This window comes from Pristiophorus japonicus, chromosome 8 (assembly GCF_044704955.1).
Source record: "Pristiophorus japonicus isolate sPriJap1 chromosome 8, sPriJap1.hap1, whole genome shotgun sequence".
Taxonomy (NCBI): Eukaryota; Metazoa; Chordata; class Chondrichthyes; family Pristiophoridae; genus Pristiophorus; species Pristiophorus japonicus.
The window spans coordinates 18183896-18209383 of record NC_091984.1 but is presented as its reverse complement, the minus strand read 5'-3'; the positions used below and the strand labels follow the sequence as shown (position 1 = coordinate 18209383).

General features: G+C 43.4%; 1 protein-coding gene across 1 annotated transcript in view; it reads right to left on the bottom strand.

Moving 5' to 3' along the window:
- Positions 1–25488, bottom strand: part of usp33 (ubiquitin specific peptidase 33) — a 99812-nt gene that overhangs the window by 19333 nt on the left and 54991 nt on the right. The window contains exons 13-21 of the mRNA XM_070886538.1: positions 25303–25475; positions 25097–25167; positions 20697–20730; positions 19660–19705; positions 18450–18630; positions 12971–13097; positions 6523–6692; positions 2874–2955; positions 592–700 (exon numbers count right to left, since the gene is read on the bottom strand). Of these exons, the coding sequence (XP_070742639.1) occupies positions 592–700; positions 2874–2955; positions 6523–6692; positions 12971–13097; positions 18450–18630; positions 19660–19705; positions 20697–20730; positions 25097–25167; positions 25303–25475 (993 nt within the window). The remainder of the gene's footprint in view (positions 1–591; positions 701–2873; positions 2956–6522; positions 6693–12970; positions 13098–18449; positions 18631–19659; positions 19706–20696; positions 20731–25096; positions 25168–25302; positions 25476–25488) is intronic.

The following is a 25488-nucleotide window of genomic DNA, read 5'->3' as shown; positions in this document are numbered from 1 at the left end:
AAAAGATCCAGTGGAAACATTTGTAGGGCAATGCAAAGAGCAGGGGGTGGGACTAATTGGATAGCTCTTTCAAAATGCTGGCATGGCCACAATGGGTTGAATGGCTACCTTCTGCGCTGGATGATTCTATTTTGGGGTTTCAGGGTAAACCCAATAGTTACCTCCCACCACGCCACTGGCCGAAAATTTTGAAATCATTGTTTATTGTCTAAAGTGCCATGACATCCCAATGCTATTTTTGTTGGGGAGGCAACTTTTTCTACACAGAAAAACTTTAGATTTTAGTCTCGGGTTTTGTTCACTCCATTACCATGCACTGGCATAGCACAAGGCTTAATTCTCCATTCTGCACAGGCTGAAATGATTAAACTGTCAGAAATTGTGCAAAGATTTTACCTGATTTTGTTCCAATTTTTCTCTGATTAAAATGCAACACTTTAGTGCAATCCAACAATCAACTAAAACAGTAAAATTGGCAAAATATATACCCCAAAAACTCTACATATTTCAATTTTGGGTTGGACATTTCAGTCCACATTGAAATGCAAATAAAACTTCAAGATTTTTAACAAGACATTTTTGTTTCCCTACCCGTATGAACATTTCCAGTTCCATCTTCCGTCTCTTTTCAAGCTTTTCAATCTCGATTTGACAAGTTTGGCAGGTGTAGAGATGATTGACAGCTGGTCCCCCTCCATACCTGAGATGAGAGCAGACACAGAAGTCCTAGTTTTAGTAGAACTTACATTGTTGCATGTAAAATCAAGGAAATAACGAACTTGCATTTATATAGAAGTTGTTATGACCTCAGGACACACCAAAGTGCTTCACAGCCAATGGTAATTTTGAAGTGCAGTCACTGCTGTAATCTAGGAAAATGCAGCAATTAATTTGCACAAAGCAAGGTCCCACAAACAGCAAAGAGATGAATGACCAGTTAATCTATTTTAATTATGTTGGTTGAGGGATAAATGTTGATCAAGACACTTTGAATAATGATTTGGGATCTTTTATGTCCATCCGAGAGGACAGACGGGGCTTCGGTTTAAGGTCTCATCTCAAAATAGGCACTTGCGACAGTGCAGCACTCCCTCAATACTGCATAGTGTCAGCCTAGATTATGTGCTCAAGTCTCTGGAGTGGAAATCAAGAAATATGCACTTTTATACATGGTTGCCAATAGGATTTTGATTAAGCATATTTTAACCTGGCTTTGCAGGTCACCATCCAGTGTTTTGAATGACTGCAGCAAACTGACTAAGACACTCGACTATCTTTACATAGCAGCTGGATAATCGAACAAAAATTGTCCAGCGTTACACAGATCATTCCTGTTATTTGCAATATAGTAAAAGGCTATAAAAATGCAGAGTGAAATCCATATTTGAGCTCCTGGGGATGTGACGGTAAGTAAAATTCAGGTACCAGAATTTCTAACGAGAGGTCACAAGATTGGGCTCACCCTAGCGCAGTGTGACAGTTCTCCCCCCTCCCCCAACAGCAATCAAAGCATCCAACTGCTCCTTCAATGAAGCCAAGCTTTTTGACTTCACTATTCCACACAAGTCCATCCCACGTGTTGGTCATTTTTTGTGTGGGCTTCTGGAAATCAGTGCTAATCTTGCCTTCCAGGAGTTGACCTTGTGCTTCTCTTTGACCCGTCATAGTTTATTTTAAAATAGATTCCAGACTTAAATTTTCTATACCATTTGCTACCGTACCTAACTTTGTTATTTCCCTATGTATTTTTTTGTTGAAAAAGACCATCAACTAAGTAGTACAACTTATACTTATGGAGCACATTTAACATAGTAAGACATTCCAAGGCGTTTCACAGGAGTGCAATAACAAAAATTGAGACCGAGCCAAAAGAGGAAATATTAGGGGGGGGGAGGGGTGACCAGAAGCTTGGTTCAACAGGTAGGTTTTAAGGAGAGTCTTAAGAGATAAAAGAGGCGGCAGACAAGTGCAGGGAGGGAAAACATTTGGGCCTGATTTAGGATGCAACAAACTCGAGTGACTTGGTCAGTACATTTTGTCCCAGTGGTGTGACTATTATAAAGCTTTGATGCCTCCTCTTAATAAAAAAATAGACGCACACATTGTGTGTGAGGCCATGCAATGGTATGAACCAAAAGGCATCAAGATCATTGACTTACTAGTGTTATCCAACTCCCGACAAAAGAGCCATTGATGCCCATCAGCTGCCAGAAAAGTCCCACGATAGAACGTGAGGAACTTGAAACAAGCTATGATTTACTCAAACACGCAATAAAAAAATATATAATGGTGCTCTGGTGCTGAACATTCCATCCAGCATCTCCAGTGAGGGCCACACCAAAAATACAAGGCAGGTCGCAGTTACAAACAAAATGGAGAAGACTCAATTTTTTTTTTGACTGCAACAACAGCGAGACAATGCTGACTGAAGTAAAATTACAGACTTATCTTGTGGCTCAAGAACAAGATCCCCCAGTTTTTTATATTAACAAAAGTAATTTTAAACCAGAATTCAATCTGGGAAAATGGAAAATCAATGGCCTTGTACATAATATAGAAAGGGGCCACTGGTTAGTGTATCAAATTCCACTTCAGCGGTTCTGGGATTTTTAATTTGTTTACAGGATGCTATTGCGTAACTCTCTTTCAGGGATCGAATGTCATGATTCCATCTAGATTAAGTTTGCCTTTCGCAAGTATGTGTTTATCCGTAAAGACCAGTGGCCTTGCAAATAAGAAGTCGGCGTTGACAATCTGTAAAGGCACTATTGGACACGAGCATTTACCCAGTGAAAAATTAACCTTAAACAGTCACCTCCCAGGGGAGGGGAGTTGAAAATGACCTTTGATGGAAAAGGTGCCACATTACTCACCTGCTGTACAGATAGTCCCACACATTCTGAGGCAACATCACTATCAGGTCATCTATGTAACTGGCCTTCTGAGGGGGGACACCTGTAAGAGACATGTTTCAGTGAATAGACCACTTTCCCCCCAATTAACCATATATGTTGACTAACTATATGGCCTGTTGCTATAACAGCAGAAAATTGCTGGAAATGCTCAGGTCAGGCAGCATCTGTGGCGAGAGAAACAGAGCCAATATTTCAGCTCGATGACCGTTTGTCAGAACTGGAAAAAGTTAAGAGATAACAGATTTAAGCAAGTGCAGAGGCAGGGAAAGGGGGCGGTGAGGAAAGACTAAAAGGGAAGGTCTGTGATAGGGTGGAAGGCAAAAGAGATTAAATAACAAAAGGGATGATGGTGCAAAGTGAACGGAGGTGGTAATGGGACAAGTACAGAAACAAAAGATTAGTCTAGAGGAGGCGTAAATGGGAATAGCAGAATCACCAACAGCTGCCATCCAAAAAAATAGGGGCAGAGGCTCTGTTCTGAAACTGTTGAACTCATGTTGAACGTCAAGTGCCCAATGGTTGTCAAGTGCCTAATAGAAAAATGAGGCGCTGTTTCGCAAGCTTACGTTGACCATCACAGAAATGTATGATATAAAAGGATGCCATTTGGCCTATCGTGTCTGTGCTGGGACAGTTTAGGAGGCCAAGGACAGAGAGGTCAGAGTGGGAGTGGAAGTAGGCCGAAAAATCAAAATGACAGACGACTGGAAGATCGGGGTCACGCTTGCAGATGGAAGAGAGCTGTTCCACAAAATGGTCACCCAATCTGCGTTTGGTCGCCCCAATGTAGAGTAGACCACATTTTGAGCGGCGAATACAGTACAGGTTGGATCTCCCTTATCCAGCACCGCCCCTCGTCCGGCATGATTCTGGTGGCCAGGGGGGCGCATGCGCAGAACGCAGCCGACCTCCATCCCAACTTTGGGGGCCGCGCCGACACTCTGCCTGCTGGGGGAACCACCAACAGTTCGGGCCCACCTGGGGCACCGACCTCTCTCCCCCCCCCCCCCCCCCCAGAACCCTAAGCTGACCTCCCTTTATCTGGCAAAATCCCTTATTTGGCACAGGCCAGGTCGCGAGGGTGCCGGGTAAGGGAGGTACAACCTGTATAATAAATTGAAAGTAGTACAAGTAAGTCACTGTTTCACCTGAAAGGAGTGTTGGGGCCCCTGGATAGTGGGAAGGGAGGAGGGTAAAAGGGCAAATGTTGCATCTCCTGTGCTCGCACAGGAAGATGCCTTGGGAAGGGGAGTGAGTGGTGATAGAGGGGTGGACCAGTGTCGCAGATGGAGCGGTCCCTTCAGAATGCTGAAAGGGGAAGGGGTGGGGGCGAAGAGATGTGTTTGGTGGTGAGATCACACTGAAAATGGCAGAGGATGATCTGTTGAATGTGGAGGCTGGTGGGGTGAAAGGCGAGGACACAGGGAACCCTATTGTGGTTCTGGGAGGGAGGGGGCGAGAGCAGAAGTAGAATGTACACGGTCGAGAGCAATGTTAACCACAATGGAGATGAATCCTCAGTTGAGGTAAAAAGGAAGACATATCCGGATGCACTGGTATGGAAGGTGGCATCGTCAGAACACATGCAGCGGAGATGAGGAAAGTGGAAGAATGGAAGAGAGTCCTTTCAGGAAGCAGGGTGGGAGGAAGTGCAGTCAAGGTAGTAGGCTTATAATGGATATCGGTTGCTAGCCTATCCCCGGAAATGGAGACAGAAAAGTCGAGGAAGGGAAGGGCAGAGTTGGAGATGGACCACGTGAAGGGAAGGGAAGGGTGGAAATTGGAAGCAAATTTTCCAGTTCGGGGTGAGAGCAGGAAGCTGTACTGATAGTCATCAATGTACCGGAAAAAGAGAGGGGTCAGTGAGGGAACCAGAGTAGGACTGGAACAAAGAATGTTCCACATATCCCACGGAAAGTCAGGCATAGCTAGGACCCATAAGGGTTCCCATAGCAACACATTTTATTTGGAGGCAGTGAGTGGAGTCAAAGGAGAGCTGCGGATGTGGATAGGAAAAGACTGGACAAGGCGAAAGAAAGTGAGTCGAGATAGGAAGAAATCAGTTCCATGGGGCAAGAATAGGTTGAAACGATGGGTCTAGCAGGGCAGTCTTACTTCTGGATCCTGTGAAGGAGGTAGAAGAGGGCTGTGTAGGATTAGGGGACTATGAGGTTAGAGACCGTGGAGGGAAGATCTTCAGAGGAGATGAGGTCAGCTATAGTTTTGGAAACGAAGGCTTGATGTTCGGTGGTGGGGACATGGTCCAGAGGGAAGTAGGTGTTAGGAGAGTTGGCATTCAGCCTCAGCAAGTTAGTAGTTGGTTCACGAAACAGCAACAGCTGATGAGGTTAGATCTGAGAGAACGGAGTGCTGCAAGTTCAGAGAGGGGGCAGGTTAGAGTGAATGAGTGGAGCAAAGAAATTGAGATGGCCGATGTCACACTGGCAGTTCCAATGAAAAGATTTAGAAAGGGTAAGAGGCTAGAGGAAGGGGTCCAGGTGGAATGAGTATTCTGAAGACTGGAGGAAGGGCTGAGGAAAGTGAAGGGAAAGGTGATTCTGGAGTGGTGCTGGTATCCAAGTGTTGTTGAAGCTTTTGATACTTGACACCTGAAGGGAAGAATAAACATTTGTTAAAACGCCAGATGAGGTGAAGGATGAAATAGAACTGCAGACCAGGACAGCTTTGAGATAGAGCGAGTTGGTGCTGGAGAAGAGAGATTGAGCACATGGTGTGGAGCGTGGATCTCGAAATGGGGAGAGAGCAGTGGTTTAAGGAATGCTGAATATCCTGGAGACATCTGTAATCATGGGCGGATCTGAAGCGTGAAGGGTGGAATTTCAGTTGGAATCCATGTGGAATAAGTCGGAGCCGGAGACAGTTGCTGAGGAAAGAGACGTGGCTGTGAAAGTGAGTTTTGGTAAATACCTGACCAAACATGAGAAGAGAAACAGAAAGCAACGAAAATGAACAAGGTAAGAGACAAACTGAAATCCCATTGGAGAGAAGAGCAGAACTTCAAGGTGGGCATTCCTGGAAGAGAAGTGGCAGTGAATTAAACACCAATACAAAAGTAAAATACAGCGGACGATGGAAATCAAATAAAGACAGAAAATGCTGGAAACACTCAGCAGGTCAGGCAGCATTTGTGGAGAGAGAAACAGAGCTAATATTTCAGGTCAATGACCTTTCGTCAGAACTGGAAAAGGCAACAGGTTTTAAGCAAGTACAGTGGCCTGTTGCTATGATTTTTTCACAGAAAATATGCAATGCTGTCAATAGCAAGAATTTGTTTTGATGGTGTTTTTCTTCCCCCTTCTCCTGAAGATGTTGACTCTTTGCTGGGTAAAGTTCCACAGGCAACAGCCAAATCCAATGTAATGACATACACATTTCAAATCAAAAAGCTCACTGGATAGGGCTCAGGAACAGAAACCCTGGTGGACATTCCCTCTTCCGAGCCCAGGAATGCAGAGATTAATTTTAACGGAAGCTCCGACTGCCACCTCAGCGGAGATCAGTTAATGCCGTACAAAACGGGGATTGAATCTGGGACCGATTAGCAACTGATGGGTCAGGGGTTAATGTATTTCAAGTACTGTCTTACCTCCGTGAACACAAAGGAACTCATTGTTGCTAATAGGGCCTGGCTCAGCAAAAGTCTTGAATTTGTTAAGCCACTGGCGCGATATGTAGAACTGCAGCAGGCTAGGTTCCATCATGTTCAGTAGATGAGTCACCCTCTGCCGTTCCTTCTGCATCTCCTCGCTGCTTTTTCTGCCAAATAAAAATGACAAGACAGTGCAATACTAAAAAGTCATAGTAGCAGGATTTCCTGTTGACCTCACCACAGAATCGTTTCATCCTCTTACTGCAGCGTTATCACCAATATTGTTGGTCCTTGCACAAAAAAAAAAATCACAAGTCAATACACTGTGTACTCATCACCTCAAATTGATCCACGAGACACCATTAAGCGTCATCCTCACCGGACACAATCCATATTTGGAATTAAAATCCTAGAATCACACAGCATAGGAAGCCCATGGCCTGCACTTTGAAAGAACTATCCAATTAGTCCCACTCCCCTTTCCTCATAGCCCTGCAAATTTTTCCTTTACAAGTATATATCCAACTTCCTTTTGAAAGTTACTACTGAATCTGCTTCCATCCCCCTTTCAGTGCATTCCAGATCATAACGCACTGTTAGAAAGTGCTCTCCTCCTTACATCCTCTCTTCTCCCTCTCTCCCCTCTTCCTTCCCCCCACCCCCCTGCACCGCTCCCCACCCCCTCCGACACCCACAGATTATCTGGCCAATTATTTCATCGCTGTTTGTGGGAACTGGGTGTGCAAATTGGCTGCTGCGTTTCCTACATTACATCAGTGATTACGCTTCAAAAGTACTTCACTAGCTGCCGAGCGCTTTGGGTCATCCTGGTGAAAGCGCTATATAAATGCAAGTTCTTTCTATCAAAGATATATTAAAAGCCATGTTGCAATTTAATACAAAATGTTTGAAAGGTGTTTAATTTTCTTCAAAAACATTACACCCCAATAGTAAAGAAATAGTGTATTGTATGTATATATCACTTCACACACAATGTATTACTTTTAAAGTGCACTGACTGTTGCATAGACAAATGCAGCAACTGCTCTTGCACACAAGGTCCCACAAACAACAATGGGATGGATGACCGGTTCATCTGTCTTTGGTGGTTCTGGTTGAGGGCGGAAATTTGGCCAGGACAATGCTCTTCTTCGAATAGTGGGATCTTTGGACTTCAATTCAAACTGATCAGAATAAATGTAATTTTATCAGTAAGTGCATATTATCAGGAAACTAATCCATACCGCAGTTGTAGAATTTCAGATTAATTGTGCTTGATCTCCAACTTCTAATTTCTAATCACGGCAAAAATAACCAATCCTGCTGGGGAATGATACCATGGCCAAGTGGTCATTTTTTTTTATAAACGAGATTAGAGAACGAGCGTTAAAAGATGGCTGTGACAAAAATGAAGCATTTCTGTTGAAAGTACCGACACCAACCTAAATCTGGTTTTGTCATGATATATCGACGCAGTCTATGGGCGAATTGCCTCCTTCTGTGCTGTACTATTCTATGATTCTAGATAGAAAGTGTTTTATCTCATGATACAATTGTTTTGAATCAGTGGTCATCATTGGGTAGGTGCCCGAGGGATGAGAAATTCAATTCAAATACAAACAGCGCTTGTGATTCGTTCAAATCTATTTTTGATTAGCAGCTTTTTCTGAATTTAACTACAACTATTCACTTGTTTTTACTGTTTGATAAATTTGCTTGCCAATTAAAGCCCAAATCCAAGTCTAGTTTTAATGTTGTTCTTCAGGATGATTGTGAAAGGCACATGATACAATCAGTAGCAATACACTGATCCCAACTAGCGAAAGGAAATGGAAGGTGGCTCTCTATTTGTTCCCTGGGTACACTTGTAGATATCTGGACAAATGAAGAGACTTTCTTGACACTGGGAGCAAAGACTCACCTAGAAGAGTAGTTTCAAGTAGCCAAAAATATCCAGAGTTAAAAAAGGATAAAGAACATCCCCCAAAAATAATGGCTTTTCCTTTAGTATTGTACTCAACTCTAAATTAGCTTTGTAGATGTTGAAACAGACGAGTTTTTGACTGAGGAATACTAAATGCTGCACTGTATAAGCTTTATAGGGTTTGCAGCTTTAAAGTAAGTGCACTAAAATAAGTCAATCATTTTCATCATTCTTGTTGGTTGTAGCAAAAGGAAGTAACTACATTGCACGATTATACAGCTACCTACAGTATATACACACATGCACTGTTGAATTGACTTCAAACTATATGTCTAACTTCCAAAAGAACATGTAAAGGTCTAAAAATTGGCCTCCTTAGCACCTCCCGTTATTGCCTCCGAGGGGTGACAATGAGGTGCTAATCACTTACCGACCGGGTGAGATGAGTGACTCCCACTAACTTCGGCGGGAGCTTTGTGGTGGCAGTCGGATGTTGCACCCCGATCTCTTTACGCCCGGGGACGTCATTGCCGTGCTCATTGCCCTGGCAGCGGCCAGGATCCGAACTTCGGTTCCGCCCCCTGCAGCATTGCCGGGCGAAAACACCGGCAGCTGCAGGAGGCATCGATCAGGAGGCTGGGCGAAATTCAGCGGGGAGGTGGTCGAGGCAAGTGGAAAAAAATTTTAAATGCTGTTTTTACATTTTTTGGATTCCTTTTCGTCAGCTAGCCATCAGCAGGGCACGCTGGAATGCATCAGGCTTATCGGGAAGGATCACGGTTGCCGTCGGGGACCAGCTCACTGGAGGGAAAAGCCGCAGAACGGCCCATTGTGCAGTGCTGCACAACTATCGCCCCGCCTGTGTCCTGTAGTGCTCCAGGAAGGAAATGGAATGCTCGATTCAAATTTTTTTTGAAGTTGAAAATCATTAGTGCCTGATGCTAATTTTTTCAACTTTTAAAAGTTAGCGTCCTAAATGGAGCGCTCCCAAATTTCTCCCCCAAGGAGAGTACATGTGTGAAAATTTTGTTAATTATGCAGATCCCCGAAAGGCATTCCGATTCACAGCAGCTGCACATGAATTGGATCAGTTTTTACTGCAGAGCTGCGTGGCAGATTCTAGTGAATTTGCATTGTAAACTCTGAGCTGTTGTTAGGTGAGACGACTTCACAATTACCTTCCTCCTGCAGCGCTGCCGATTCACAATTGTAAATTGTATCAGTTGGACTTTGCGCAGAAAAATCAACCAACGAGCTTCCAAAACAGTCTTGTATAAACATGCAGAGATTGAATGAGAAAAATCCAGTAAACTAATTTTAACGCAGTGTCTGGGAGCTCAGTATAATATGCATAACAAAGTCAGCTCACTGCCAAAGCTCAACACAGGGAGAACCATTATAGTGCTTCAACATATGCTGAAGAGCATAGCAACATGACAGAGGTATACAAGAATGAAAAATATATAGAAAAGGCAAATCCAGAACTCTACTTCAAATTAAGAAGTGACACCAGGACAAGGGGACACAGATCCCAACTAGCGAAGGCAAAGTTATCAACGTTCCACCAATTGTGAGGTCCCACGCGGCCATGTAGCTAATTTAAAAGGCTGGCACTGGGAAAAAAAATGAGGGAACATTGTCTCTGATGGCAGGCGATGCTTAGAGATAAATGCATGGAATTGACGAGAGCAGAGTAGTGGAAGCAAAAAACCCTGGAATGATTTAATAACCAGCTGGTTTCTGTGATGGGGAGAGGGGCAATAGGACTGTTCTGATTAGAAGAGCCCTTAAGAACCAAATTACATAGGGATTACATAGGATTATACGGCACAGAAACAAGATTACATAGGATATACAGCACAGAAACAGGCCATTTGTCCCAACCAGTCCATGCCTGCGCCGATGCTCGACTCAAGCCTCCTCCTGTCTTTCCTCACCATCTGTCAGCATAACCCTCTATTCCATTCTCCCTCATATGCTTGTCTAGCCTCCCCTTAAATGCATCGATACTATTTGCCTCAACCACTCCCGGTGGTAGCAAGTTCCACATTCTCACAATCTCTGGGTAAAGAAGCTTCTTCTGAATTCCCTATTTGACTTGGTGACTATCTTTATATTACTGGCCTCTTGTGAGGAAGAGCAGAACCAGTGAAAACTCTGTAACTACTCTATCAAAACCTTTCATAATTTTAAAGACCTCAATTTGGTTACCCCCCCTGCCTTCTTTTTTCAACTGAAGAGAGACCCAGACTGTTTATCCTTTCCTGATAGGTATACCCTCACATTTCTGGTATCATCCTTGTAAATCTTCTCTGCACCCTCTCCAGTGTTTCTCTCCTTTTTATAATATGGCTTGAAACTATTATTTTATAAGGATGGAAAAGCTGAAGATACAATGGACATACAGCGAAAGAACTTCAATTGATTTCTATTTCTCCTCACTGCGACTCAAATGCCGATGTGAATCAATTTGAGAAATGCTATATGTTTTGTTCAAGTGTGGGCTAACCAAGGTTCGGTACAGGTTTAGCATAACTTCACTACTTTTCCATTCTATCCCTCTAGAAATAAACCCTAGTGCCGGTTTTGCCTTTTTATGGCCTGGTTAACCTGTGTCGCTACTTTTAGTGATGTGTATTTGTACTCAGCTCTTTGCTCCTCTACCACACCAGACTTGCACCCAAGTAATAAGTGACCTCCCTATTTTTTCTACCAAAATGCAATACCTCACATTTATTGGTGTTGAATTTCATTTGCCAATTATATGCCCATTCTGCAAGTTTATGAATGTCTTCCTGTAATTTGTTGCAGTCTTCCTCAGTATCAACTATAACCACAATTTGGCGTCATCCGCAAATTTAGAAATTGTTTTCGATTCCAAATTTGAAATCGTTGATATAAATTGTGAACAGTGGTCCCAGCACTGATCTTTGTGGAACACTACCCACCTTCTGCCACTGAACCCTACTCTCTGCTTTATCTTGAAGCCAGCTAGCTATCCATTCTGCTACATGCCCCGATTCCACATTCTCTGACCTTATTCATTAGTCTATTATGTGGTACTTTATCGAAGGCCTTTTAAAAATCTAGATAATTACATCTGAAAATCGAGATAAATTACATCTACTGCATTACCCTTGTCTATTCTCTCAGTAACCTCAAAAAATTCAATGAGGTTGGTCAAGCGAGACTGTCCCTTTTGAAATCCATGCTGACTATTCATTATTATATTTTTGGCTTCTATTGATACCTTTAATAGGGATTCTATTATTTTTCCTACCACCAATGTTAAGCTGGACTGGTCTATAGTTCTCTGGACGTGTTCTATCTCCCTTCTTAAGCATAGGTCCTTCCTCACCCATATCCATCTTTTGTGCAAAGAAGTGGTGGTTAGATCTTACCTGTAGTTAATCTACCGTCACATAAGACTTGCATGCCACAGTCTGCAATGTATGTACTGCACTATAGTTGCGATTTTATCTATATTAAGCAACTAGAAAAATACAGTGCAGTAAGCAAAATTGTGCAACTGGCTTACATTTTGTTCAGAGACTAGTTAAAGACTCTCAGTTCGCTTATATTTTGAGTTTGTTCATCTCAGCCAGAGTGCTGAAATTAGCCCGAGTGCCCCTGGACTAAGGGCAAAGAGTCACTAGGTGAGGGCAAATGACTGATGTCCAATAATCCTGCTGAAATAGACATGCATGTAAATGTCAGTTAAGGACAGAATCAGACTGGGACATGACTTCATCCCTGGTTAAGCAGTCTTCCAATACTCAATACCTCAGTTTACAATCAGGTGAGGTACCAAACAGCACTCACTGGAACAGTAGACCAGCAAGAGACGATGACTTCAGGAGAGGCAGAGAGGCACAAATTGGCAAGAATAAACAAACTTGAATTTATAGAGCACATTTCACAATCTCGGGATGTCCCAAAGCACTTTAAAACCAACAAAGTATGTAGTAATGTAGGAAATGCAGCAGCCAATTTATGCATTGCAAGATCCCACAAACACCAATATGATAATGACCAATAATCTGTTTTAATGATGCTGGTTGAGGGAATAAATATTGGCCAAGACACAAGGGAAAACGCCTTATCTCTTAAAATAGTGCCGCCCGAGAGGGCGGATGTAGTCTTGGTTTAACATCTCATTCGAAAGACTGCTCCTCAGTCAGTGTCAGCCTAAATTTTGTGCTCAAGTCTCTGGAGTGGGACTTGAACTTTTAACCTTCTGGCACAGAAGCGAAAGCGCCACTACTGAGCCACAGCCAACACCACAAAATCAGGAGCAGGGCCACTGGGTTTCCTCATCCAAACTTGGTGTGTTTATACAAGACTGCAAGTGAGTTGTCACTTTGCTGCCTAAAATCCAGACAGTAAAATTTATCATGAACTGGCAGGGCCACTGGTTTGTGGGGCCTGGGTAAGTTAAAATCTATTATGTGGGAACGCAATTTTATGCGCTTTTCCATGGAAAACAAAAACCAGCAGCTATCATCTAGAGAATGGAGTTACCTGTAGAAGAGTACATAAGCTTCCGCGTTCTGCACCGTCAATTCAGACACTTCCGTAACACTCTGGTCATCAAATTCATACCATCGGTCATTCAGATCATTTAGGCAAAATGCTGTATAATGGCCACCTAGAGTTAGAAAAATACAGATATTAACCTGCCAAAGTACAGTGCTTTGAATGATAGATAAACTGAACGATCACATTATTATAAATCAGGGCCACTGACTTGGTGACAGAAAAGCTCAATACTATTATTATATGGGGATTTTTTTTTAATTAACATTTTGGGAGCTCAGAAATCCAATGTCCCTGCTGATAATATATAAAGGAGCCATCATTACCCCACAAATAGTATGGAAAATGGTCCATGTTGTCCAAGGCCAAGCCGTGGCTTTTGATGACCGGGGGGGTGGGTGGGTGTGAAGAGGCGGGGCAGTGCTGTGTGGCGGGGTCAGGTTGGTGGAGGACTTTTGTTTTATGGATGTTTAGCGTAAGGCCCATGCCGCGGTGAAGGTGTTGACGATGGCTTGCAGTTCGGCCTCGGAGCGTGCGCAGGCGCATGCGTCGTCCGCATACTGTAGTTCGATGACAGAATTTGGGACGGCCTTAAATCTAACCTGGAGGCGACGTAGGTTGAACAGGTTCCCATTGGTTCTATCATTTAGTTGCACTCCAGCGGAGAGCTTGTTGAGCGTGAGATGGAGCATTACAGCGAGGAAGATCGAGAAGAGCGTTGGTGTGATGACACAGCCCTGCTTGACCCCAGTCCAAACGTGGATTGGGTCTGTGGTGGATCAGTTGGTCAGGATCACAGCTTGCATGTTGTCATGGAGCAGATGGAGGATGGTGACAAACCATCTTCGGGAGTCTACTATCAGCAAGGGCAGACATCGATGACGAGGTGCAACAGCACCTCCAGTGTGCCAGCACAGCTTTCAGTCGCCTGAGAAAGAGTGTGTTTGAAGACCAGGACCTCAAATCTGGCACCAATCTTATGTTCGACAGGGCAGTAGTGATACCTGCCTTTCTATATGGCTCAGAGACATGGACCATGTATAGTAGGCACCTCAAAGCACTGGAAAAGTTCCACCACGCTGCCTCCGCAAGATCCTGCAAATCCACTGGGAGGATAGACGCACCAACGTCAATGTTCTCGCTCAAGCCAACATCCCCAGCATCGAAGCACTGACCACACTCGACCAGCTCCATTCGGCGGGCCACATTGTCTGCATGCCCAACACAAGACTCCCAAAGCAAGTGCTCTACTCGGAACTCCTACATGATAAGCGAGCCCTAGGTGGGCAGAGGACACCCTCAAAACCTCCTTGATAAAGTGCAACATCCCCACCGACACCTGGGAATCTCTGGCCCAAGACCACCCGAAGTGGAGGAAAAGCATCCGGGAGGGTGCTGAGCACAGAGTCTCGTCGCAGAGAGCATGCAGAAATCAAGCGCAGACAGTGGAAGGAGCGTGCGGCAAACCAGACTCTCCGCCCACCCTTTCCTTCAACCACTGTCTGCCCCACCTGTGACAGAGACTGTAATTCCTGTATTGGACAGTACATCCACCTGAGAACTCACTTTTAGAGTGGAAGCCCCTTGGCAAGGCCCCTTGGGTAAAAGTGACCATAATATGGTAGAATTCCTTTATTAAGATGGAGAGTGACAAAGTTAATTCGGAAACTAGGTTCCTGAACTTAAGGAAAGGTATCTTCGACAGTATGAGGCGTGAATTGGCTAGAATGGACTGACAAACGATACTAAAAGGGTTGACGGTGGATAAGCAATGGCAAACATTTAAAGATCATATGGATGAACTTCAGCAATTGTACATCCCTGTCTGGAGTAAAAATAAAACTGGGAAGGTGGCTCAACCATGGCTAACAAAAGAAATTAAGGATAGCGTTAAAGCCAAGGAAGAAGCATTTAAATTGGCTAGAAAAAGCAACAAACCTGAGGACTGGGAGAAATTTAGAATTCAACAGAGGAGGACTAAGGGTTTAATTAAGAGGGGGAAAATAGAGTACGAGCGGAAGTTTGCAGGGAATATAAAAACTGACTGCAAAAGCTTCTATAAATGTGAGAAGAGAAAAAGATTAGTAAAGACAAACGTAGGTCCCTTGCAGTCGGATTCAGGTGAAATTATAATGGGGAATAAAGAAATGGCAGACCAATTGAACCAATACTTCGGTTCGGTCTTCACGAAGGAAGATACAAATAACCTTCCGAATGTACTAAGGGACAGTGGGTCTAGTGAGGAGGAGAAACTGAAGGATATCCTTATTAGGTGGGAAATTGTGTTAAGAGAAATTGATGGGATTGAAGGCCGATAAATCCCTGGGGCCTGATTGTCTGCATCCTAGAGTGCTCAAGGAAGTGGCCCTAGAAATAGTGGATGCATTGATGATCATTTTCCAACAGTCTATCGACTCTGGATCAGTTCCCATGGACTGGAGGGCAGCTAATGTAACACCACTTTTTAAAAAAGGAGGGAGAGAAAACAGGTAATTATAGACCGGTTAGCTTGACATCGGTGGTGGGGAAGGTGTTGGAATCGATCATGAAGGATGAAATAGCAGCGCATTTGGAAAGCGGTGACAGGATCAGATCAAGTCAGCATGGATTTAAGAAAGGGAAATCATACTTGACGAATCTTCTGGAATTTTTTGAGGATGTAACTAGCAGAGTGGACAAGGGAGAACCAGTGGATGTGGTGTATTTGGACTTTCAGAAGGCTTTTGACAAGGTCCCACACAAGAGATTGTTGTGCAAAGTCAAAGCACATGGTATTGGGGGTAATATACTGACGTGGATAGGGAACTGGTTGGCAGACAGGAAGCAGAGAGTCGGGATAAACGGGTCCTTTTCAGAATGGCAGGCAGTGACTAGTGGAGTGCCGCAGGGCTCAGTGCTGGGACCCCAGCTCTTTACAATATATATTAACGATTTGGATGAAGGAATAGAGTGTAATATCTCCAAGTTTGCAGATGACACTAAACTGGGTGGCGGTGTGAGTTGTGAGGAGGACACTAAGAGGCTGCAGGGTGACTTGGACAGGTTAGGTGAGTGGGCAAATGCATGGCAGATGCAGTATAATGTGGATAAATGTGAGGTTATCCATTTTGGGGGCAAAAACACGAAGGCAGAATATTATCTGAATGGCGACAGACTAGGAAAAGGGGAGGTGCAACGAGACCTGGGTGTCATGGTTCATCAGTCACTGAAAGTGGCACGCAGGTACAGCAGGTGGTGAAGAAGGCAAATGGTATGTTGGCCTTCATAGTTAGAGGATTTAAGTATAGAAGCAGGGAGGTCTTACTGCAGTTGTACCGGGCCTTAGTGAGTCCTCACCTGAAATATTGTGTTCAGTTTTGGTCTCCCAGTCTGAGGAAGGACGTTCTTGCTATTGAGGAAGTGCAGCGAAGGTTCACCAGACTGATTCCAGGGATAGCTGGGCTGTCATATGAAGAGAGACTGGATCAACTGAGCCTTTATTCACTGGAGTTTAGAAGGATGAGAGGGGATCTCAGAAACATAAGATTCTGATGGGACTGGACAGGTTAGATGCGGGAAGAATGTTCCCGATGTTGGGGAAGTCCAGAACCAGGGGACATAGTCTTAGGATAAGGGGTAGGCCATTTAGAACGGAGATGAGGAGAAACTTCTTCACTCAAGAGTTGTTAACCTGTGGAATTCCCTGCCGCAGAGTGTTGTTGATTCCAGTTCACTGGATATATTCAAGGGGGAGTTAGATATGGCTCTTATGGGGAAGGGGATCAAGGGGTACGGAGAGAAAGCAGGAATGGGGTACTGAAGGAATGATCAGCCATGATCTTATTGAATGGCAGTGCAGGCTCGAAGGGCCGAATGGCCTACTCCTGCACCTATTTTTCTATGTTTCTAAGCAAGTCGAGGGACTGCGTATAATGACGACAAATAGTTTGCACTTAGTAAAAGTGGGATTCTCCCTTCTCCGAGAAGTGCAAAGGAATGAGCCTTTATGAGAGCAGACTAGAGAGTCACCACAAATATTTTAAGAGATCAGCCCCCCACCTTCCTGACTTTGCACCATATCCCTCAATTCCTCTCCTTCCAGCATTTCAACTGTCTCCTGCATGCAGTTACACTATCTGCTTCAACAAACTTCTCCGGCAATTCATTCTGTAAGCATTCCCATCTGACTCCCCTTCTTGTTCCTAACTTTCTATTTGACAACACTGCACTACATGGTACAGGTACAATTTTTAACAATGCGGACAAAGGTGGAGCGGGTGATTAAAAAAAAAAGCAATTGGGATTCTGAGCTTTATACAAAGGGCCATTGAACATAAAAGCCAGGAAATGGTACTGAATTTGTACACGACATTGATTAGGCCACAATTCAAACACTACATGCATTTTGGGCACCTCTTTATAAAAGATATCAGAGCTGTGGAAAGGATCTGCAAAGATTAAATTGTTACGAAGAAGGGCTCAAAGAATTGAGGCTTTTCCCACCGGAACAGAGAATGGAAGGGTTTGTATTAAAATATGAAAAGCTTTGAGGTTAAAATCAGCAAAGAGTGTAGACTGATTATTACTAGAAGGTCTAAGGAGAAGTTAGAAAACTCATTTATACACAGAGGGTCAATGGAATATAGAATCCTTTATTACAAATGGCTATTGGGACAGGGGCTTTATCATTTAAAGTAATATTGCATAAATGTTTAAAATAGAAAAATATGGATAGATATAGGGGAAGAGCAGAGAGATGCAATTAAGAGTTGATAACTCCAGGTGAAGATGGCAGCATGCACACAGTAAGCAAAATTACCTTCTGTAAATCTATAAATGTTTTATTAGAATCACAGAATCATTTTACTGCACTATTTAAAAAAAAGGACTTGCATTTATATCGCACCTTTCATGACCTCAGGACACCCCAAAGCACTTTACAACCAATTAAGTGCTTTTGAAGTGTAGTCACTGTTGTAACGTAGTAAATGCAGCAGCCAATTTGTACACAGCAAGGTCCCACAAACAGCAATGTGATAATGACCAGATCATCTGTTTGTGATGTTGGTTGAGGGCTAAATAACCATAGCACAAAATATTGTTTTCTCTGTGTTGTGCTAAACAAATTTTCCTGATTTATTCAGGTGTTATACAAAACCTTCAGAATAGAATTAACTTAACAATTTACATAAAAACATCTCAAAAGGCAGCAACCATTCTGAGTGAACAATATTCTGTAAACAGCAATGAGATGATCAATCCATTTTTAAATTAAAACTGGTTGAGGGCAAAATATTAGCCAGACATTTTTATCACAACAACTAGACCACTAGAACAGGCAGATGGGACCTCGGATTAGCGTTCCATCTGAAGCACAATGCACTACCTTAACTTAAAAAAAAATTAACTTTGTGTCACACAACCTTCGAAGAATACAACCGCTCGGTCAATGCATTATATTAAAACATTCATTCATGATACTCACAACTGGCAGTACCATGATGGCAGATAACGGATAAAAGACCGTAAGTAGTGATTTGAGAAGGGCTCTCTTTAGCAAGGAAAGGTTGAAGGTCAAGTCCTTCCAATGGGAAGGACACATGGTTGTTGATTTTGGTGGAAAACATGAGCTCGTGTCTGAATCGCTTCAAGTGAATGCATAAAATCTACAATAAAAGAGGACCCGCAATTATAATTTTATGACTCTCAAAGTGCTTCACATATTGCTTTAAAATGCAATGACTTATGGTAGATATTCTATGCAAAACAAGATCCCACAAACAACAGTGAGGTAAATTGTCAAAGTTTAGAGTTATACGCTCAAGTTCTATAGTGGGCTTGAACCCACGACCTAACAAAAAAAACTCTTGCATTTATACAGTGCCTTTCACAATCACAGGACGTCTCAAAGCGCTTTATAGTCAATTATGTACAATGTAGGAAACACAGCAAGCTCCCTCAAACAGCAATGTGATAATGACCAGATAATTAGTTGAGGGATAAATATTGGCCAGGATACTGGGGTAACCCCCCTGCTCTTCTTCCAAATAGGGTCACAGGATCTTTTATGTCCACCCGAAAGGTCAGACGGTTTTAACGTCTCATGGCACCTCTGACAGTGCAGCACTCCCTCAGTGCTGCACTGGAATGTCAGCCGATTTTTGTGCTCAAGTCTCTGGAGTGGGTCTTGAACCCATAACCTTCTGACTCAGGAGAGTGCGCTAGCAACTGAGTCATGGCTGACACTCAAGCAAGAGCGCTACCACTATCAATTGGCAGGCCATTTCACCAGTGGGACCATCACATTCCAATAGAAGTCCATGGAACGCAATCGGGAGTGGGAACTCTGACTTCCCCCCCCCTTACCAGAACCAATTATAGCACCCAACTGGAATATTGTCAGAGTCCAATGATAACACCTCGGATTTTCTGGTCTGTAGGGCAACTGGGCAGCAGCTCAACTCACAGTCAATGGGGAGCTCTTACAGTGTTCTCTCTAATACAGATATATCTTTGCAATTACACATCGGCAAGGAAATCGCATAGATTAGCCTTTTGTTGAGGGATGAAGGAGGAAGAGAAAGAGCTCAGGATTCCCGGATTAATTTATGGTTGAAAGCTACCTACATTCAAAGGGTTATTTAACCAAATTTTATGGAAGAAACATGGAATTTTAAATTATAGAAAATATTTACCTCTGGCAACTTTTGCACTTTGCAGAATTTCACTCCATTTCTCAATCTAAAAAAGAGATTTTAAATTAACCGTTCAATGTTGAAATAAGCACAGAACAAGGGTCGTCTTGCAGAATCCACATACAATCTACTCTTTAGTGGACTCTACCACCCAGTTAATTTCCCGAGGGAAAGATCTGTACAAATGCTCAGTGATCCCTTGAAGTAATTCAGCAAAACTGAATAGTCATTTATCCAAACACAATTCAACTTGGGTGTGCGTTTCCCATCACAAATATTCCCTAGACCACACTGCCCTCATCACACAAGAACCACAGCAACCCGATAAGCGTTACAACCCTAAACATCAATAACCTGTCCTTCTCTGCCGCCCCACACCAATGTGGTTGACACATAAATGCCCTCCGAAGTGGCCGAGCAAGCCCCTCAGTTGTATCAAACCGCCACTAGCGGTTCAAGAGGGCCGCACACCACCATCTTCTCAGGGCAACTAGAGTGGCCATTAAATGCTTAAACATCAATAACTGTCTTTTCTCTTTACAGGTCCTGGCTGACCTGCTGTGGTTTCCATATGTCCTGCTTTTATTCTCTCATTTGTCCAGGTTTTGCTCATAACACCGCTCTCTGATGCTACTCTACATACTTCTTTTCCAAGATATTTACAATAGTGTGGGAAAAGCACGAATAACCTATGTCAAAATCCTGGAACTCCCTCCCTAACTGCACTGTGGGAGTACCTCTACCACACGGACTGCAGCGGTTCAAGGCGGCGGCTCACCACCACATTCTCAGGGGCAACTAAGGATGGGCAATAAATGCTGGCCTTGCCAGCGATGCCCATATCCCAATAATAAATTGTTTAAATCCTGAAGATAATCAGCTGAAGATGGCTTGATAATTGCTCATTAAAAACATGAGCAAAGTTTAGAATGGCTAACAGGGCTAGAAAATTATTAAACGGGTGCATATCTAAGAGATTTAACAAATCTAAACACATAGGTTGGACCATAGATGGCAGAAACATGCACTGGACTTACTTTTTACACTTTTCACAGCTGTACATGTTATCACCTGTAATATTATAAAAAACAATTTTACAAAGGATATAAATGTAAAGATGTGTAACAAAGCAAAACAACAATGTATACAAATGACAACTAGGAAGATGTTTGCTGAATCAATCACATCCTGGTTTTCAGAACCGTCTCAGATTTTAATATCTACTGTTGGTACCAAAAACAATCAATACAAAGCTTTATAGTGACATAAGTGAACAGTTATCAAGTACATTATATAAAGCTAGTCAGAGTAGGAATCGCAGGATAGCTCAGATGAATACGTGGCTTGAGCAGTGGTGCAGCAGGGAGGGATTCAAATTCCTGGGCCATTGGAACCGGTTCTGGGGGAGGTGGGACCAGTACAAACCGGACGGTCTACACCTGGGCAGGACCGGAACCAATGTCCTAGGGGGGAGTGTTTGCTAGTGCTGTTTGGGGGGGGGGGGGGGGGTTTAAACTAATATGGCAGGGGGATGGGAACCAATGCAGGGAGACAGAGGGAAACAAAATGGAGACAAAAGCAAAAGACAGAAAGGAGATGAGTAAAAGTGGAGGGCAGAGAAACCCAAGGCAAAAAACAAAAAGGGCCACTGTACAGCAAAATTCTAAAGGGTCAAAGTGTAATAAAAAGGCAAGCATGAAAGCTCAGTGCCTCAATGCAAGGAGTATTCGGAACCCAGGAGAGGGCTCCGAGCTAGAGTGGGTGAGTGCTCAGATGAACAGGACCCCAAGAAAGAATGCAAAAGGCAGGAGGCAACAGAGCAGAGTAGCACTGGGGTAAGTGTAAACCACAAGATGATAGGAAGGGACAATATGTATGAATATAAAGGGGCTGCAGGAGGGGTCAAAACTAAAAATCATGGTTTAAAAACTAGTATTAAAACACTCTACCTAAAAGCACGCAGCATTCAAAATAAAGTAAATGAGTTGACGGCACAAATCATTACAAATGGGTATGATTTGGTGGCCATTACAGAAACGTGGTTGCAGGGGGGCCAAGACTGGGAATTAAACATACTGGGGTATCTTGCAATTCAGAAAGATAGACAAGAAGGGAAAGGAGGTGGGCTAGCTTTGTTAATAAAGGATGATATCAGGGCAGTTGTGAGAGACGATATTGGCTCTAATGAACAAAATGTTGAATCATTGTGGGTGGAGATTAGAGATAGTAAGGGGAAAAAGTCACTGGTGGGCGTAGTTTATAGGCCCCCAAATAATAACTTCACGGTGGGGCGGGCAATAATCAAGGGAATAATGGAGGCACGTGAAAAAGGAACGGCAGTAATCATGGGGGATTTTAACCTACATATCGATTGGTCAAATCAAATCGCACGGGGTAGCCTGGAGGAGGAATTCATAAAAAAACAATCCCGTATGCATTTTAAGAACAGTATGTTACAGAACCTACAAGGGAGCAAGCTATCTTAGATCTGGTCCTGTGTCATGAGACAGGAATAATAAACGATCTCCTAGTAAAAGATCCTGTCGGAATGAATGATCACAGTATGGTTGAATTTGTAATACAGATTGAGGGTGAGGAAGTAGTGTCTCAAACGAGCGTACTATGCTTAAACAAAGGGGACGACAGTGGGATGAGGGCAGAGTTGGCTAAAGTACACAGACTAAACGGTGGCACAATTGAGGAACAGTGGAGGACTTTTAAGGAGCTCTTTCATAGTGCTCAACAAAAATATATTCCAGTGAAAAAGAAGGGCAGTAAGAGAAGGGATAACCAGCCGTGGATAACTAAGGAAATAAAGGAGAGTATCAAATTAAAAACCAATGCGTATAAGGTGGCCAAGGTTAGTGGGAAACTAGAAGATTGGGAAAATTTTAAACGACAGCAAAGAATGACTAAGAAAGCAATAAAGAAAGGAAAGATAGATTACGAAAATAAACATAAAAAAGATAGTAAAAGCTTTTACCGGTATATAAAACGGAAAAGAGTGACTAAAGTAAATGTTGGTCCCTTAGAAGATGAGAAGGGGGATTTAATAATGGGAAATGTGGAAATGGCTGAGACCTTAAACAATTATTTTGCTTCGGTCTTCACAATGGAAGACACAAAAACCGTGCCAAAAATTGCTGGTCACGGGAATGTGGGAAGGGAGGACCTTGAGACAATCACTATCACTAGGCGGGTAATGCTGGACAGGCCAATGGGACTCAAGGTAGACAAGTCCCCTGGTCCTGATGAAATGCATCCCAGGGTATTCAAAGAGATGGTGGAAGTTATAGCAGATGCATTCGTTATAATCTACCAAAATTCTCTGGACTCTGGGGAGGTACCAGTGGATTGGAAAGCAGCTAATGTAACACCTCGGTTTAAAAAAGGGGACAGACAAAAGGCAGGTAACTATAGGCCGGTTAGTTTAACATCTGTAATGGGGAAAATGCTTGAAGCTATCATTAGCGGGACATCTAGATAGGAATAGTGCAATCAAGCAGACGCAACATGGATTCATGAAGGGGAAATCATGTTTAACTAATTTACTGGAATTCTTTGAGGATATAACGAGCATGGTGGATAGAGGTGTACCGATGGATGTGGTGTACCGATGGATGTGGTGTATTTAGATTTCCAAAAGGCATTCGATAAGGTGCCACACAAAAGGTTACTGCAGAAGATAGAGGTACGCGGAGTCAGAGGAAATGTATTAGCATGGATCGAGAATTGGCTGGCTAACAGAAAACAGAGTGTCAGGATAAATGGGTCCTTTTCGGGTTGGAAATCGGTGGTTAGTGGTGTGCCACAGGGATCGGTGCTGGGACCACAACTGTTTACAATATACATAGATGACCTGGAAGAGGGAACAGAGTTCAGTGTAACAAAATTTGCAGATGACAAAGATTAGTGGGAAAGCAGGTTGTGTAGAGGACACAGAGGCTGCAAAGAGATTTAGATAGGTTAAGCGAATGGGCTAAGGTTTGGCAGATGGAATACAATGTCGGAAAATGTGAGGTCATCCACCTTGGAAAAAAAACAGTAAAAGGGAATATTATTTGAATGGGGAGAAATTACAACATGCTGAGGTGCAGAGGGACCTGGGGGTCCTTGTGCATGAATCCCAAAAAGTTAGTTTGCAGGTGCAGCAGGCAATCAGGAAGCCGAATGGAATGTTGGCCTTCATTGCGAGAGGGATGGAGTACAAAAGCAGGGAGATCCTGCTGCAACTGTATAAGGTGTTGGTGAGGCTGCACCTAGAGTACTGCGTGCAGTTTTGGTCACCTTACTTAAGAAAAGATATACTAGCTTTGGAGGGGGTACAAAGACGATTCACTAGGTTGATTCTGGAGATGAGAGGGTTACCTTATAATGATAGATTGAGTAGAATGGGTCTTTACTCATTGGAGTTCAGAAGGATGAGGGGTGATCATATCGAAACATTTAAAATAATGAAAGGGATAGACAAGATAGAGGCAGAGAGGTTGTTTCCATTGGTTGGGGAGACTAGAACTAGGGGGCACAGCCCCAAAATACGGGGGAGCCAATTTAAAACCGAGTCGAGAAGGAATTTCTTCTCCCAGAGGGTTGTGAATCTGTGGAATTCTCTGCCCAAGGAAGCAGTTGAGGCTAGCTCATTGAATGTATTCAAATCACAGATAGATAGATTTTTAACCAATAAGGAAATTAAGGGTTACGGGGAGCGGGCGGGTAAGTGAAGCTGAGTCCACGGCCAGATCAGCCATGATCTTGTTGAATGGTGGAGCAGGCTCGAGGGGCTAGATGGCCTACTCCTGTTCCTAACTCTTATGTTCTTATATATATGATTCTACATTTCCCCTCCCGCGGGCACCCCTGCGGGATTCTATATCAATGAATGCTTCTGACACGGCCCCATAAATGGCAGCCTTGACTGCAAGAGTTGGCAGGTTATTTGGCCGTGGGGTGTCATAGTGAGCTTAGCCCTGCCTTTACCGGACGTATACGTATGCACTTGCATACTTTCCACCAGGAATCTCTGGACAACAAGTGGCAGGAATAAACCAGACAGATCTTTATTTCCCAGCCTGAGCCCAGAGGCACAAAGGTTGATTGCATCTCAGCTAGATCTCATCTAGTTCCTCCTTGAATGGATCAGCACAAAACCGGAACTGACCAGTCAACTTTCTGGCCTGTAGTACCACACTAGACAGTATTTTTATACACTAGCCCACTTGTAATATAAACACATGCTGCTGCCAATTTACAACATATTCTTTGTAATATAGTACAACACATTTGCTGTTGACATAGTTGATTTAGAAGACAGCTTGAAGCTGAACAAAGTTAGTGATTTTCCCTTTTAATGCAACATGCAGAGACCAGTATGGCCACCCCACACTTTTTCCCTGCCACTATAAAAAGTATTTTCATTGTACACAGGATCCTTACTCACCTTTGAGTTCATCTCTAGCAAAAAAGGCAGCCAGACAATCCTGCAAGGAGACTACAGGACCCCAGAACCAACTAGGAACACAGAAGACAACAAACACCGAAATATTATAGATTTGAAAAGGCTGCAACAGCTTTGCTCTCACAGGAGGAAAGCAGCTTTAATGGAAAAATGCAATAAACCACCCCCCAAAAAAGGTCGACATGCACCTCTTAATGTATTCCATGACGTACGCTATCCAACCTTGTGGAGTGTATGCCTCACCGCAAGACCCTGCTTTCACCAAGGACATTTGGTGACTCGAGGAATGCAGCTTGGCCAGGTCTTCTTTACCTGGGATAGGCAGAGAGAGATCCTGAAATGTCTCCAAAGTGGTGGACACCTACAGGCAAAAG